At 57.5% G+C, this 16,519-nt stretch overlaps 5 protein-coding genes across 5 annotated transcripts; 4 read left to right on the plus strand and 1 right to left on the minus strand.

The window, feature by feature from the left end:
- Positions 1-832: 832 nt before the first annotated feature.
- Positions 833-1,440, plus strand: SPBR_07879 (ubiquitin-conjugating enzyme E2 A; the record flags this gene model as incomplete). Its single annotated transcript, XM_040766133.1, has 3 exons — positions 833-874; positions 964-1,253; positions 1,317-1,440. The coding sequence occupies 3 exons, from the start codon at positions 833-835 to the stop codon at positions 1,438-1,440; spliced, it is 456 nt and encodes a 151-aa protein (XP_040617527.1).
- Positions 1,441-2,985: 1,545 nt separating this feature from the next.
- Positions 2,986-5,931, plus strand: SPBR_06549 (uncharacterized protein; the record flags this gene model as incomplete). Its single annotated transcript, XM_040764805.1, has 2 exons — positions 2,986-5,633; positions 5,703-5,931. 2 exons carry the CDS (start codon positions 2,986-2,988, stop codon positions 5,929-5,931), a joined length of 2,877 nt encoding a protein of 958 aa, XP_040617528.1.
- Positions 5,932-6,467: 536 nt separating this feature from the next.
- SPBR_07120 (uncharacterized protein) lies at positions 6,468-8,049 on the minus strand (the record flags this gene model as incomplete). The annotated part of the gene is made up of 3 exons (XM_040765374.1): positions 6,468-7,294; positions 7,375-7,850; positions 7,979-8,049. 3 exons carry the CDS (start codon positions 8,047-8,049, stop codon positions 6,468-6,470), a joined length of 1,374 nt encoding a protein of 457 aa, XP_040617529.1.
- A 491-nt stretch (positions 8,050-8,540) lies between these two features.
- SPBR_07883 (RNA polymerase 2 transcriptional) lies at positions 8,541-9,140 on the plus strand (the record flags this gene model as incomplete). Its single annotated transcript, XM_040766137.1, has 2 exons — positions 8,541-8,708; positions 8,793-9,140. 2 exons carry the CDS (start codon positions 8,541-8,543, stop codon positions 9,138-9,140), a joined length of 516 nt encoding a protein of 171 aa, XP_040617530.1.
- A 930-nt stretch (positions 9,141-10,070) lies between these two features.
- Positions 10,071-11,059, plus strand: SPBR_07601 (O-methyltransferase family 3; the record flags this gene model as incomplete). The annotated part of the gene is made up of 4 exons (XM_040765855.1): positions 10,071-10,278; positions 10,361-10,403; positions 10,474-10,608; positions 10,690-11,059. 4 exons carry the CDS (start codon positions 10,071-10,073, stop codon positions 11,057-11,059), a joined length of 756 nt encoding a protein of 251 aa, XP_040617531.1.
- Positions 11,060-16,519: the final 5,460 nt, after the last annotated feature.

Genomic DNA, 16,519 nt, shown 5'->3' on the forward strand with positions numbered 1-16,519 from the left:
TTGACACGGACTAAATGTGCCTTGGTGCCCTGCCCTATGTCTCTATTCTCGTGCTCAAAGACCGACACGAGTCCTCATACATTCCGGGCATACATCGAATCATGTTTCTATTCCGTAAGAGTGCGGTAGAGCGTTATTTTCCCTTGCGCGTGGAATACGAATCTTTGCCAGTCGCTGATGGGCAGCGTTCAGGCGGGGCGTTCCAGCGCATCCAGGGCGGCCCCAGCGCATTTACTGTGCCGAGCTCCAACACAGAATGGACTCCACAGCACGGTGTGAGCTGTGGCAGTGGTGGCGACCTGCGTTCCGTGGGCCGGCCATAGCGGACCCCACTGTCATGAGAGGGCGATAGCGCGATAGCGATTGCGGTCACGCCTAGAGTGGATAAGAGTCACGTGCTGTGGCGGCGACGATGTCTGCAAAGTGCATTGCAAATCATCCAGCGGATGCAAAGACGGACTCTAGCGCCGCTCTATGCAAGACGCCACCGCCAACCAATCCCTTTCTCGCCGCCTCGCCGCGTTTGCCTTTTGCCTTTGTGCCCATCCACGATCCAAGTCATTGCCAACCCATGTCGTCTGCAAAGTGCCTCGTTTGTGGTCTCTCTTGTCTCCCCTGCTCAACCTGACATTATAAACTGCATCCCATCTCATCACATCGGAACACTGACGACATCCGACGCTTCCTCCCGTCTGCTTGTTCGTCTTCTGATCCTCGCCGACGCCGCCGAGCGTGCTTCGATTGCCCAGACCACTAAGACGCATCACGACGACCCCGTGACTACGACCAGACGGCCATCCAATCCGTACACCGTCCCGTGCCGACCGTCACCATGTCGACCGCTGCTCGCCGCCGCTTAATGCGCGATTTCAAGGTACGTTCTCCCTCTCCTCGGCTGTCGTTCTTCCTCGCCGATACGCCGGCATACAGGGCGCTCCAGAGCCGGGCTAACAACCATCGCAGCGCATGCAGACAGATCCGCCCGCCGGTGTCTCCGCGTCGCCCATCCCCGACAATGTCATGACGTGGAACGCAGTCATCATCGGCCCAGCCGACACGCCGTTCGAGGACGGCACGTTCCGGCTCGTCATGACGTTTGACGAGCAATACCCCAACAAGCCGCCGTCGGTCAAGTTTCTGAGCACCATGTTCCACCCCAACGTGTACGGAACGGGCGAGCTGTGTCTCGACATCCTGCAGAACCGGTGGAGCCCGACCTACGACGTGGCCGCCGTCCTGACAAGCATCCAGAGGTGGGCAGCACGATAACAATGGCACCACATGCCAAAGCGGGGATGCGTTACTAACGTCGCCAGTCTCTTGAACGATCCCAACACCAGCTCGCCGGCCAATGTCGAAGCGTCCAACCTGTACAAGGACAGCCGCAAGGAGTACCACAAGCGAGTCCGAGAGACGGTGGAGAAGAGCTGGGAGGACTGAAGGACTGAAGGACTGAAGGACTGAGCCGACCGTCCGAAGAGAAGACGGTGCGGAAGAGGGCGAACGGAGCGGCTGCAGCAACGCATGCATCGATACCACATGGCGCATTACAGGACGGGGTGGCTACGCCCTGCATAGTTCTTTATGCTTTTTTCGTCTTGGTTTTGTTTTCTTTCTCTTTTTTTTGTCCTTTTTGGTTTGGCTTCTGCGTTTGGTTTCTACCTGTACATTTGTTTTCTGCATTTGCATCTGTGCCGCCTGGTCTCCGACGTCAACTTCGCCTGCACCCCCGGCCCGTCGATGGCGATACTCTCGACTGCCGACAGACAGACTCGCCGATGCCAGTCCGGCTGGCGCAATCGATCACCCAGGACAGAAAGGACGGGCGGACCAACTCAGGCTTCGCATTCTGCTCTTGGGCTTTGGACGGGGGCCATCTCTTGGGTTACGGGCATGCGCGGCGATACAATACGATGCAGCCAGATTAATTAGATTTGTATTCACTTTATATTGGACGTAGGCCGGCCAGTTGTTTGCTGTCTGCGACATATACGCCGTTTTGCCGGGAAATGTAAGATATGGCAACGCCCTCCCGGAAAGCTTGCACCACTTTGCACCAGGTCGCTGTCCCTCTGTCTGTTGCCCTCAGAAGCCACTGTGAATCCCTTTTTTACCAGCGCGCTGGCACTAGTGCGCTAGCGCTGTTTTGCCAGGGGGAACACGCTGGTTGGACCCTGGCATAACATGCGCTAAAAAGTAAATAAATAAGCAGCCAGTGAGGCCAGGCCCGTCTCCAGCATCTCTCGACAGTAAGATGTGCTGCACACCGCCTGAGCGACCGCCCAGACGTGACACCATCAGGAACCCCCCTCCACTAACGTTGTTATTATCTGCATCCCACAATCGCGACGTCTCGTCTCCCCTTTCCGACCGACCTCCACGCCGCCAATCCCCTCCCCCCCCTCCGCCACCCACCCCATGCCAGTCGCTTTTCATTTGTTGTTGCGTCAATAGAGCCACATAGCCTTTCTAGCTTGCGTCACGCCTTGCTGCTTGTTTCTCCTTGTCGATACACAGACGCCGCAAAACGGCTTGGGCCTCGACACCGCTTTTCGCCTTTCCGACGACCTTGTGCCTTGTTTCGCCATTTTCCCACTCCATTCTCCCTCCCCCCTTGTTTCTATTTTGCCTGGTTGGCCGTCCTCACCACTCTCGTTTCAGAAACGGCACCAAGCCCGTTTTCCACCGCGATCCTCGTGCCCCAGCACACCCCTCGCGTGCGACACTTTCTTTTCTTTGGACACTGTTGTTCACGTGAATTTCGAATCGATCGAGAGGTACTTGCGACGTCAACGGGAACGCCTCTCGATCCCTGCCCTTTGATATATTCCCTCCTTTCGTGTACGGATCGGCATCTCGTCTACGACAACGAGCGGCCTGGCCCCGCGACGCTCCCCCTGTGGATGACCGGTGCGGCATCTACCATCACGACACTCTCCTCCACAACCCGACGGTGACTAGACGACCGCCTCTTCCTCCGTCACCATGTCGTCCAACAGCATCAAGGTCGTCGCCCGCTTCCGGCCGCAAAACAAGTCCGAGCTCGCGGCGGGCGGTCAGCCGATCGTGCGGTTCGATGGCGACGACACCCTCACCGTCGACTCGCGGGAAGCCCAGGGCTCCTTCACGTTTGACCGCGTCTTCGACATGAACAGCGCGCAGTCCGACATCTTCGACTACTCCATCAAGTCCACCGTCGACGACATCCTCAACGGCTACAACGGCACCGTCTTCGCCTACGGCCAGACCGGCGCCGGCAAGTCCTACACCATGATGGGCACCAGCATCGACGACGGCGAGGGCCGCGGCGTCATTCCCCGCATCGTCGAGCAGATCTTTGCCAGCATCCTCGCCAGCCCCGCCACCATCGAGTACACCGTGCGCGTCAGCTACATGGAGATCTACATGGAGCGCATCCGCGACCTCATGGCCCCGCAGAACGACAACCTCCCCGTCCACGAGGAGAAGAACCGCGGCGTCTACGTCAAGGGCCTGCTCGAAATCTACGTCTCCAGCGTCCAGGAGGTCTACGAGGTCATGCGCCGGGGCGGCAACGCCCGCGCCGTCGCCGCCACCAACATGAACCAGGAGTCGTCCCGCTCGCACTCCATCTTTGTCGTCACCGTCACCCAGAAGAACGTCGAGACCGGCTCGGCCAAGAGCGGCCAGCTGTTCCTCGTCGATCTGGCCGGCTCCGAGAAGGTCGGCAAGACGGGCGCCAGCGGCCAGACGCTCGAGGAGGCCAAGAAGATCAACAAGAGCCTGAGCGCCCTCGGCATGGTCATCAACTCGCTCACCGACGGCAAGTCGTCCCACATCCCCTACCGCGACTCCAAGCTCACCCGCATCCTGCAAGAATCCCTCGGCGGCAACAGCCGCACGACGCTCATCATCAACTGCTCGCCCAGCTCCTACAACGACGCCGAGACCCTGAGCACCCTGCGCTTCGGCATGCGCGCCAAGTCCATCAAGAACAAGGCCAAAGTCAACGCCGAGCTCAGCCCGGCCGAGCTCAAGCTGCTGCTCGGCAAGGCCAAGACCCAGATCACCACCTTTGAGTCGTACATGGGCAGCCTCGAGGGCGAGATCCAGCTGTGGCGGGCCGGCGAGACCGTGCCCAAGGACAAGTGGGTGCCGTTCCTTTCGCGCGACGGCAGCGCCAGCGGCCCTGCCTCCTCGTCCTCGTCCGCCCCGGCTGCCGCCGCCCGCAGCGCCGCCGCCGCCCCGGCACGGCCGTCCACACCGTCGCGCCTTGTGCCCGAGAGTCGGTCAGAGACGCCGGCGATCTCGGAGCGCGCCGGCACGCCCTCGCTGCCCATGGACAAGGACGAGCGCGAAGAGTTTCTGCGGCGCGAGAACGAGCTGCAGGACCAGATTGCCGACAAGGAGAACCAGGCGGCGCTGAGCGAGAAGCAGCTCGCCGAGGCCAAGGAAGAGCTGCAGCTGGTCAAGGAGCACGACAGCAAGCTGGGCAAGGACAACGAGCGCCTGACGAGCGACGTCAACGAGTTCAAGATGCAGCTGGAGCGCCTGATGTTCGAGGGCAAGGAGGCGCAGATCACCATGGACGGGCTCAAGGAGGCCAATGCGGAGCTGACTACGGAGCTCGACGAGCTGAAGCAGCAGCTGCTCGACGTCAAGATGAGCGCCAAGGAGACGACGGCCGTGCTGGACGAGAAGGAGAAGAAGAAGGCCGAGAAGATGGCCAAGATGATGGCGGGCTTCGACCTGGGCGCCGACGTGTTCAGCGACCAGGAGAAGACCATTGCCGACGCCATTGCCAGCGTCGATGCCCTGCACGCGCTCAGCAGCACGGGCGACCCGGTGCCGCCCGACGACCTCCAGGCGCTGCGCGCGAAGCTGGTCGAGACGCAGGGCGTCGTGCGCCAGGCCGAGCTGTCGGCGTACAGCGCGCAGTCGAGCGAGGCCGAGTCGCGGCGGCGCGCCGAGCTGGAGGCCCGCCTGGTGGCGCTGCAGCAGGAGTACGACGACCTGCTGACGCGCCACCTGGGCCCCGAGGACGCCGACGAGCTGCGCGCGCGGCTCGAGGCGTCGCTGTCCGACCGCCAAGAGGTGCAGCAGAACCTGCTCGAGGACCTGCGGGTCGACGTCAACCGCAAGGCGAGCGAGAACGAGCGCATGCGCGTCGTCATTGAGGACCTGCAGCGGCAGCTGAAGGCGAGCGGCAGCGGCAGCGGCAGCGCGGCGAACGGCGCCAGCGGCGCCAACGGCGGCAGCAGCACGAATTCGACGGCCGCGACCATGGCCAACGGCAAGACGGTGGCGCAGCAGATGGCCGAGTTCGACACGATGAAAAAGAGCCTGATGCGCGACCTGCAGAACCGGTGCGAGCGCGTGGTGGAGCTCGAGATCTCGCTCGACGAGACGCGCGAGCAGTACAACAACGTGCTGCGGTCGAGCAACAGCCGCGCGCAGCAGAAGAAGATGGCCTTCCTCGAGCGCAACCTCGAGCAGCTGACGCACGTGCAGCGCCAGCTCGTCGAGCAAAACTCGGCGCTCAAGAAGGAGGTGGCCATTGCGGAGCGCAAGCTGATTGCCCGCAACGAGCGCATCCAGAGCCTCGAGAGCCTGCTGCAGGACAGCCAAGAGAACATGGCCCAGGCCAACCACAAGTACGTCGTCTGTCCCAATGTACACACCTTGTACCCCCCCTCTCCACATGCTAACCCCCTCCCTCGCAGATTCGAGGTCCAACTGGCCGCCGTCAAGGAGCGCCTCGAGGCCGCCAAGGCCGGCAGCACACGCGGCCTGGGCTCGCCGACCAATGCCGTCGGCGGCTTCAGCATCTCCGGCAGCCGCATTGCCAAGCCGCTGCGTGGCGGCGGAGGCGACAGCGCACCGGGCAACCCGACCGTGGCGAACCTGCAGGCCAGCGAGAATAAGAGATCGAGCTGGTTCTTCCAGAAGTAGTCAACGCGCGCCGGTGTGCTGTGTGTCTCTTGTGTACTTGAATACCCTCCGCGTCTCCGCGTCTCCGCTCGCCTCCCCTTACCCCGCTTGCTTTACCTTTGACGTGTCGTTTCTACTGGAGTTTAATTTTGTTATGTCGCCGTCCCTCCCACGACCATGTAATAGTCGCTTCCCACCCCGGCCTGGATGCATTCACTTCTTGTTGCTTCGTTTTCTGTTTTTTTCTTCTTCTTCTTCTTTTCTTGTCAGTATATAACGAGAGACGGGGTAAAATTTTCGTGGGTTTCGGCTTGTTGCTTTCTTTCGTTTACATAGAGGGTATTTTGCTATACCATGGCCACGAATGCACTTCCAAAATAGTACAACAAAAAAACACATCAAATTTTGATAATTATGTTTGCGTATGCGAAATAGACGGATGTATGTTTTTGTATTTTATTATTTTAAAATCTCAACGCGCCACCGGTGAAAGTACCTCCCAATAGTGTAAATTAAAAAAGTTGAGCATCGTCCTATCCTTCACCAGCGTGGAGCGCTTACGGCTGGATGATGCTGCTCAGCGGCACGCCCCAGTACCAGCCGGCCACCGCCATGGCGCTGACGCTCATGATGACGGCCATCAAAAAGTTCACGTCGTTGTTGTCCAGCAAGTCCCAGCCGTTCTCGACCACACGGCTCGGCTGCCGCGGCTTGTCCGCCTCTGTCTTGCTATGTCCGTGGTGCGGGCCGGCGTCCTCGGAGACCAGCACGCGGATGCCGCCCTCGCCCTCCAAGATCTTGCCGGTCCGCGTGTCCCGCACCGACCGCTGCAGCAGGCCGCCCAGCACCGAGTCCACGACGCTGCCCAGCAGGCCCCACAGCACCAGGAAGCCCATGAGCGCGCGGCGGTCGGCGCCCGACCAGGCCGCCGACGCCGACGCGGCCGCCGTGCCAAACAGCAGCGGGTCGCGCGTGGTGTCGCTCGTGCAGAGCGGCAAGAAGAGCATGGCGGCCGTGACAATGACGACGGAGCCGAGCAGGCCCGCGGCCAGGCCGCCGAGGGTGACGCCGCCATTGGTGCCGCGGGGGACCTTGCGCAGCGTGGGGGACGTGATGAGGCGCGGGGTGGCGCGCGACAGAATGCCGAGCTCGCTCGAGAACGTGTCGGCGGCGACGGCGGCGTAGTTGGCCACCATGCCGATGACGAGCAGGTCGCCCCGCCAGGCATAGCAGAGGCTGCCGTGGGTCGCGAGATCGGCGTGGGCGGCCGCGGCGGCCGCGGCATCGCCGCCCGCGTGGAGGTCCAGCAGGACCTGCTTGCGCCGGTGCAGCTGGTAGGCGTGCAGCAAGGTAAGCACCGATGCGACGAGCGAGTTGGCGAGAACTGACAAAAGGTTAGCGAGTGTGCAAATGAAGATAGGGAAGCGTATCAGAAGCATGCATCCATCTATTTCTCAAACGCACCCTGGACATGCGTCCGCGGCCCCTCGCCGCCCCCGACGTTGGGCCCTCCTCTCGCCGGCAGGGTCAGCGCAGCCTTGACGTTCTCCTTGACATGGGTCACGCGCGAGCCGGCGAGGAAGAAGACGGCCAGCAGGACAAAAGGCAGGTTCCACGGATGGACAGCATGGGCAATGGCGGTCAGCGTGGCGACGAAAATGCCGGAGGGGGTGAGGCTCTTCTTGCTGTAGGCGCGGTAGACGAGCGCCAGCGTCGCAGGGATGGCGATGACCGGCTTCATGGCGGCGATGACGATGAGGCTGTCGATGGACGAAGTGGTGATGGATGTGGGAGTAGTAGATATGGCGCGGGGATGGGATGCCGTGGGATGGGACGTGGGCTTGGGCTGGTGGCTGTCGGGGAAGAGAAAGAGGACGAGAAAGAAAATGGCATGGTCCTTCTCGGTTCCGGTGAAGGAGACGCTGCTGTTGTAACCTCTGCTGATGCTGCGTCAGCATTTATTTGCTTAGGTGAGGTTGGGGTCGGGTAATACAGTAGTACTTTATGTGGATGCCACTATGTATCCTATGACGCTGGTTCGGCATGCGCTAAACGTGAGCTCCCTTACAGCGATTGCAGCTCCTTACAGTGGGGAAGCAGAGCTCGAAACGCCCCACCATATACTGCTTGTAGCGCCATTTGGGGGACGAATTAGGGCGAATTAGGGCGCTGAACCAGTCTTGGCAAGCACTGTAATTACTCCGTACGGTGCCTCCTCATCGCGTGTTGAGACGCGCGCGAGCTCTCCACGCGGCACACGGGGTGCTCGACATTTGTTGTATTCTGTTCGCCCGTCTTCCTATCGTCGATTGTCGTTCCCTTGGCTCGGATTCCGCTGTCTCTGTTTCGTTGACATTCAGCTGCGATCGTTCGTGTCCCAGTCGTGCCAATCGCTCCTTCCCTTTGCATTTCCCCTGAAGAACCAGCAAGGCACAAGCCGCTCCTTCCTTAACTGCCACGCAGGCCACGTTGGACGAATCCGCGCATTCACAGTCACATATTCACGAACTCCGATCCAATCCAATCTCCTCCACGCCTCCTATCATACGAACAAGGCACGTCCACGCGGTCGACCGCAGCACTTGCATCCAACACGCGAATACAACTCGTTCCAGACAGAATCCACTACAATGGCCGACCGGAAGCGGGCGTATCCCGACGCAGACGAGGGCGCCGGCAAGCTGGCCAAGAAGACCAGCGGCAGCGACGTGGCGGCATCCAAGGCAAAGAAGAAGAGCAGCAGTGCAGGCGGCGTGCCGCCCAAGGGCCAGGACCAAGAGGGCAATGTGTACTGGGAGGTGTGTCCAACGGGCTGAGGAAAATGCTTGGGAGAATACGTCGTGCGTGGACGAAAAACACAACGGGCACTAACACGCACACAGCTGTCCAAGATGCGGCGCATTGGCATCGCGCACTTCCGCAGCGCGACGCTGATTAACATTCGCGAGTACTACGAGAGCGGCGGCCAGATGCGGCCGGGCAAGAAGGGCATCTCGCTCTCGCTCGACCAGTACAAGGCCCTGATCCGGGCGATCCCCGACATTAACGCCGAGCTGCAGAGGGACGGCGTGGCGGTCAGCGACGCGGAAAACGACGACGACGCGGCCGGCGGGGCGGGCGAGGGCGAGGGCGCGTCTGTGTCGCTGTCGGTGGCGGCACCGAGGAAGGACAAGGCCAAGGCGCCCAAGAAGGCAAACATCGAGGCGACCTCGGACGAAGACTCCAGCTGAACGGCCTGCTTTGGGAGGGCGCAAAAGGCCACGCAGAATTGCCTCAATGTCGTGATGGGGCGGGAGGTTGGGTGGGCGTCAGGGCTGGCCTCGGTGTTCGGAGCTGGCATCCGTCATGAGGTCGGCCCCATGCGAGCAGCGCGCGTGTTGCCAGGGCACGGCGAGGTGGTTGCACTGATGCAGCCAACCGAGCACATTATTTGCTTTGTGTGTTTTTTTTGCGTTCATTTGCACTGGTGTATTCTACTCAAGGCAGGCAGGCAACGGCAGCCTACACAGCGGGCATTATCTACCATGCTCAGCATCGTGGTGTCAATCGAGTCCATGTATTCCGTCCAGCCCGGCCCCAGTCCGAGACACGTCTAATGGTGGAAACCACAAGCAAGTCCACGCGTCCTCAGACATATATGCAGATGCACGGCGGAAATACGAGTATAGTGCCGGTCATGTGTTGATTTGGAGCATTAGCAACGACTAGTGGAAATGGCACAAGCAGCTCGAAAGCTTCGGAACGCCGACGACGAAGGAGATCATCGGCGGAATAACGACAGACAACGCTGCAACCAGCAAGCGAAGGGGCCTTCGATATTCACTAGCATCGTAATCCAGCTCGTGCCTTGGCATTGGGGCTGCTTCTCATACCCCATCAATATACTGCGTATATGTTGACTTTGTGGTCTGGTTCCCCTCGTTTTTCATATGCATCCCACCTTGCGCCTTGCCAGCGCAACATTACACAAGCCACCTCGGCCAGCTATAAAAGACACACCACGAGCCGAATCCAGCACGGGACTCGCACGACTTTGTCTGACCAAAATAAACTACTAGAGCAATCGCGGCGCACAAAATTACAGTCTTTCAGATTCAGAGCGCCCAGTACTCTTTCGCATCGCCAAACAATCACCAAATTCGACATTCGACGTTTTCATTATGAAGGCCAACGTCCCCACGCTTTTCTCCAACGTCAAGGTGGCCACGCGCGTCATCGAGTACGCTGCCGCCAAGTCCAGCGTGCTGCCCGAGCCGCTGCTCGAGTACCATGCGCAGATCCTCCAGCTCGAGCGGGCCAACTTGACCATCTCGACCTACCAGGCCCAAGCCCTGAGCTTCCTGGCCCAGTTGGCCGGTGCACGCCGCGGTCTGTTCTGAAAGACTGAAAGGCCGTTTTGGGATTGTTTGTCTTTTGTCCATCGCGCCAGTCTGCTAACATGTTCTTGTAGTCCTCGAGATTGGCGTGTTCCGCGGCTTTTCGTCCATGGTCTGGTGAGCCACTCCCATCCGCCAAACAGTGAGAAATTGCTATATTCAGTGGCCGTCTGCTAACCCGTACGAGGTCGCATGCCGTCGGACCGAGTGGCAAGGTGACGGGTCTGGAGTTCGTCCCGGAGTACGCCGAGGCCGCTCGCAAGGGCTTTGCCCAGGTCGGCATCGAGAATGCCGAAGTCATTGTCGGCGATGCCATTGAGACGTGAGTAGACCGCTGCGTATCCGCCGTCCTGGTGTTGCAAGGCGATTGTCTGTCGCGGTCCTCCTAACATACGCCGCGCAGACTCGACGCCCTCGACCCCGAGGAACCGTACGACCTCATATTCATCGACGCCCAGAAGTCGGGCTACCCAACCTACCTGCAGACGATCCTCAAAAAGTCGGCCCCGGGTGCGGCCCGCCGTCTCCTTCGGCCCGGCGGCCTGATTGTCGCCGACAACGTCCTGCGCCGCGGCCTGGTGGCCGACGAGAGCGACGACAACCCCGAGGTCGCCGTGGAGGCGGAGCTGATGAAAGAAGTCGGCGGCTACCGCACCACCAAGGACCTGGACGCCCTGCGCGAGTTCAACACGGCGCTGGCCGAGGACAGGCGCATTGACACCTGGCTGGTGCCACTGTACGATGGTGTCGGCTTGGGCCGTCTGCTGGACTAGGGTGGGCACTTGTTGGGCCTATTGAAGAAAGGAGTCGGACAGGGAGGAGAACCAGGGGAAACCAACCGGGTCACGAGTATGTCGTCTATCCCAAGGGCCCTATTACCTATGCCGGTGCAAAGGTCTGTGACGTTGATTTATTATTTTATAAAACTTAACGTCTTGCCAGGCCATACCTAAATCCTTCGGACATGTAGACGTTTCCTCATATATGGCACAGCTCGGCGTATTACGGCCTGCCAACAACCGTTTGCTTCTGTGGAATCCATGCACGAGCAGGAGCAGAGAACACTGCTTCCACGCTGTGTTGATGCAGCTTTGTGCGCCTGCTTGTTCGTAAACAATGGCTACAGATAGCCACCCTCTGACAATCTAGCGGTCAAGGCCCGAAGCAACGACACGCGAGAACCTGCACCTGGACCGGTATGTCCATGTCGGCCCCGTCCTCCAGTCGTCCTCGCCGCGTGCACCATGTGGTAGACAAAAGCAGCATTGCCCCGCGTACAGCCGTTGCATACTTGTGTACCCAGCAACAAGGTTGGGCGGTCAGTCCTCAAGCCAGGACCACAGTCGGTGGTCATCGAGGCGTTGGCTCCCCAGGACTCCCGTGGATGAAACGCTGTCTTTTGTTTGCAACGCTGCTTTCCCGTCTGCTGTTTGTTCGTTTGGGTTGCAGGCAACATATCCGTGATGCCCAACGGACAGAAGACAAGAGACAAGAGAATGCTTCTATCCACAGAAGAACGCCTTGTTTGGTGACGCCGCAAGTCGTAAAGTCACAGTACAGCGGCAGACTACTGCTCATTCCACTGCGTCTCGTAACCTGGAATCAGAACGCTGTAGGGGGCAGGAGGACAAGACGGAGAAGAAAACAACGAGAAAAGAAAAGACAAAGCCAGTGGTAACAAGACTCGGGTATGTGCAGAGGGGTTATGCGTTGTCAATATGTCGCCGGGGACAGACAAGGAGCACAGCCGTAGGGTCCTCTCACATCGTACGACGTATAATTAACCATGTTGCAATGCACGGCGTTTTTTAATATTTGTTGTTGTTTGATTATTTTATTTTTATTTTTGAAAAAAAAACATCTTCTCAAATAGATAAAGTCAATTCTAAAATACATGTAAAAATTCGAGCCAATGTTAAACGCAAAAGGAATATCAACGGGAAGTCTTGTAGCCTTTACCTCTCGATCTGGCCTCCACGTCTTTGTTGCACTGCGTAAATAAATGACTGGACGAAGCTTACTTCGAGACCTCCGAAAAAGGCAAATGAAAGCAAAGAGGAGCTGACATGATAGGACAAGATTGCGATGTGCGTTCCACCCAAGGCCCAAAGACGTTCAGCTGCCCGGCTGCCACCTTCATGGACAGCTGGGATAATTACAAATTGCTGGGAAATGCCTACGTGCCCAGCGTACATGTAGAAACAACAGGGCACAGAAAAAAACACAAACAAGCACACCCTGCTCATTGACGACCCGATCAACATCGAGCACGCGCCCTGTCTCCGCAGCCCACTAGGAAAAGAGAACCTAGACGCATTTCCGCCAATACGGTTACAAGTAGCCGGCCCGGCGACCGGCAACGAGCCGCCCGCCTTCGCGCTCCGTACCATCATCAATTGTCTTGCAGAAGAGGATGAGAGGAGCGTCTTGTTGGGGGGGCCGTTCACGCCAAGGACGGCTCGAACCAGTCTGTGCCCAATGGTGTTGTTTTTCGGACTCTGGTCAGAAGTGCGCAGTTGTATGGAGTAAGATACATCCGTACGTCGTAATGCATCATGGGCCGGGCGATAATATGGCTTCAGTTTCCCAGGCCGAAAAGGTGGACTCGTATGTTGTCGAGTTAGGATCGTCCTTACGGCGCTGCTGGACTGGACGGTTAAAAAGCAAAAGCCTTAACAATACGACATACATCGTATCTACGTTGTACGTGGACGACGCTTCCTTGCAAGATCTTCCGCTACACTCGGGGGACATGTCGGTTTCCCCCTGCAAACACATAGGGCGCCCTTTCCCATGGCTGCTTTTTTATGGAGAAACGGGGCCGACAAGGACATATTTCATTCCTCACCTTATATCCTTATATCCTTGGTTTGCTTTTTTCGTTTTCTTTTGGCTTTATTTATTTCCTTTTTCTTTCTTTCTTTCTTTTTCTTTTTTTTGGAAAACGCAGAAAGGAGTGAGAAAGGGAACATTGGGGTTGCATTTCATATGGTGACATTATGTGTTTGCTCCATCCTCACGTTTTCTGTGTGTCTCCCCTTGGTCTCTCTCTATTTGAACTTTCTGTTTTGCCGGACGCGCGATGCTACACTGGCTAGTCGCCCCATCTTGTCCCTGCAGGACAGGGGAAAAGAAGGGTAAAAACGTGGGCGCTGAAGAGAGGAGACGTATGCGGGTGGCGATGCTGTTTAGGAATTGCCCTGAAGTCGAGAATTCTCGAACGTCCGCCGGCACTGGCATCTCGAAGCCGAGAAGGATGTGAAACAATGGTCTCTCATGACGAAAAGGGAGTGCGTTTGAGAACGAGGATTGGGGGCTGGCCAAGCATAGAAGGCAAAGAACAAGACGAATAACAGAATAGAAACAAATCACAATATGCTACAGGTGGAAGAGCTGCGAGCGTATCTTACGATGTCGCGCGCTCTGGTGAAGCAGATTTGGCGATCAATCAACAGCGTTGTGGCTAAATCGCGACGGTTTGACGACAGCACGCACCGTTTCTAGTATCACTCTGGCCACCCGTCATTTCATCCGAACTGCCTCGTTTCATATTGATAGCCGTTGCTTCTGTCCTTTTAGATTGCGCCTTTCGCTGCGTGTCTGACGCTTTCTTTTGGTCGTTTGTGGAATTTTATTCTACAAAGCCAGCATGCTGATCATGTCTGTCTCATCGTCTCTCTCTCTCTCTCTCTCTCATTTTGTCATTTTGTCATTTTCTCACCCATACAGCGGGATGGAGGGCCGGGTAAGCTGCATGCTGCGAAGGATTGGATGCCCGGGTGGCGACGGCGCGAATTGCTGCCCTTTCCTAACGCTTTGAAAGTGAGACCTGCAGGAGGCGGACCCTTTTTGCATCCTCATTTTCGTTCTTCTCCTTCCATTCCTTCCACACGATCGTTTTGGCATATCCATTGACAAGCCGATCTTGGCATGCAGCTTCTTTCTGCGGAGTGTGTCGCCTGTCGCATGCCCAACTTGAAATTTTGAATGCGCTTTCCAACTGCACAAACGAATGCCCTAATTACTGCGTAAAGACGTCTACATACAAGGTTGATGAGGCTGGACCGTGAGCTCCGGCACCACCAGCTGATCGTCGTGACATAGGCTGCTTTTATTGTGACTGGACGTGGCTCGAGCAGCTTTGGACTGGACAAGGGCTGATGTGGTGTCCTGGCCGTCACGCTTGGGCCCTGACACGGTCCTCATTGGAGGCGACATATTCCTTCTTTGTATCTGACCTCCGCACTCGGTCAGATACGTTTTCTGGTCAAACACTCCTCCATTTTGATTTTTGATCGTCGCTGCTGGCATGCCCACTGACCCTTCAGCGGCACGCTTCCCAATACAGGAATAAACGCACAGCAGCTTGCACTGCATCTCGACGTGAGGTGGTCGGTTGGGTTGGCACCAACGGTCTGAGCGGACGGCATGTGCAGCAAGTACTGCGTCTGTGCAGAAGTCGACGCAACGTGATACCCAACGCAGCACGAGGCGCTACGTTCGGAGCGACTCTGCGTAAAGTCATTATTACATCGCGCAGAGTGATACAGAGAGATACATCGCCGGCCACACGACCAAGAGCTGGTTGTCTTTCTTTTTTTTCTTTTTTCTTTTTTTTATTCATATTTTGATTTTCTTTCCAGGCCACGAGCATCAGAGACAGGGCCACAAAGCTATTGGAAAAGATTGGTATAAAGAAGAATAAAAAAAAGCGAACAAAAACGGTAAACTCCAAGAATGAAGGGCGTATGGACAGAACGTAAATGTTGGGCCACGGCCCGTCTGCAAAGAGGATCCCGTGCTACGACAACGACAGGGAACACCCTTCCAGAAGCAGAAGCAAAGGGTCCAAAGCGCGCGACAAATGTGACTGGTCCCGTCATACAGACAAGCCATGGCGGCTTGGCCCAAATGGAAGAGGTTCCAGGTTCCAGCGCCACGAACGCCTTGCCCGGCCCGCACGGCGACCATCCAGCCGTCTTTATTTCGGTGTGAATTTGTTTGATGTATTTGTCTGCGGGACTCGACATCCACCGTGATCAACAGACAACAGCGTCACAACATGTTGCTGGAGAACGAACGAGAGACGTGCTGCTGTCAAATCGACGAGACTCGCGATGCTATTCTAGATTTGATAGCAGGATTTGATAGCATGTCCTCGCACCCCTGATCTTGGGACCGTGGGCCTTGCTTTGTGCGACGTACGCCGTAATTACCCAGTATACCGAGACTAGGCCTGCCGGGTCGTCAACATCGAACCCTCGTTCTGTCTTTGCTCGTCCTTGCTTGCTCACTGTCTGTGCTGTCACGATGCCATGTCGGGCTGCCCCCCAGATAGTTGACACCGGCACCCAGCTTATTTACCAAGGTGAGCACATTACCTCTGTACGACACACTCCGGCCACCGTAGTTGTCCCCAATGAGCCGAGTACAATTCGTGTCGCCCAGAACACACGGCCGCGGCTGAATTACCTTTTTCGAGAAAGATTGTCTAGCATGTCCCGCTGGATCGCTGGCAGAATTGCCCAAATCGGTCGCCATGGGGAGCTGAGTCCACCCAGCCGCAGACACTCCGTACGAAAAAGCAACAATTGCCTCGCCGTCTTCGATCGAGGGGTTGACGTGCTTCACACAGCTGAACCGGTCCGGCCTTCTCATGGCTGACCCCTGGACGACGGCGTGTCGTGCCAAAAGAAGGAAAGTCGACAGGCAATCGTCTGGTCCACCCGACGCTGGGACGTTGGGAAAACCCAGAATGCGCATAGCGCGTGCGCCATCTTCTTTTTTTTTTTTTTTTTTTTTTGGTCGTCGTCCGACGTCTTTCGATGTCGGCCACTTATCACCCATGTGCGCCTTCCATACCCACTGCCCCCTGTTTTTAGTCGATTCTAGCACGTCCGTTGCCTCTAGCCATTTGAGTTAGTGCTGTCCCTTAGCGGCCCTGCGCCCGCTAGCCCTGCTAGCCTTAGCTGGAACCCTTGCCATCGCCGCCGTCCATTCGGTGGACATACCCACGTTCCCTGCATCGTTGCCTTCTTTTCGCAGGACGGAGTATTTCGTACATCGAAGTCGTTTTTCTGAGTAACCTTCTTCAAGCCCCGTCTATGGCTATACGACTCACGCTGGTGTTCTTTCCATCTTCGTAAAACCTGCCTTCAGGCCTCACCATTCGCACTTGCCGCACCAGGCCCGTCCTTGGTGCCACAACGCGCCGGAGCCCTTTCCTTCCCAGG

This window comes from Sporothrix brasiliensis, assembly GCF_000820605.1.
Source record: "Sporothrix brasiliensis 5110 chromosome Unknown Cont20, whole genome shotgun sequence".
NCBI classification, from domain to species: Eukaryota; Fungi; Ascomycota; class Sordariomycetes; order Ophiostomatales; family Ophiostomataceae; genus Sporothrix; species Sporothrix brasiliensis.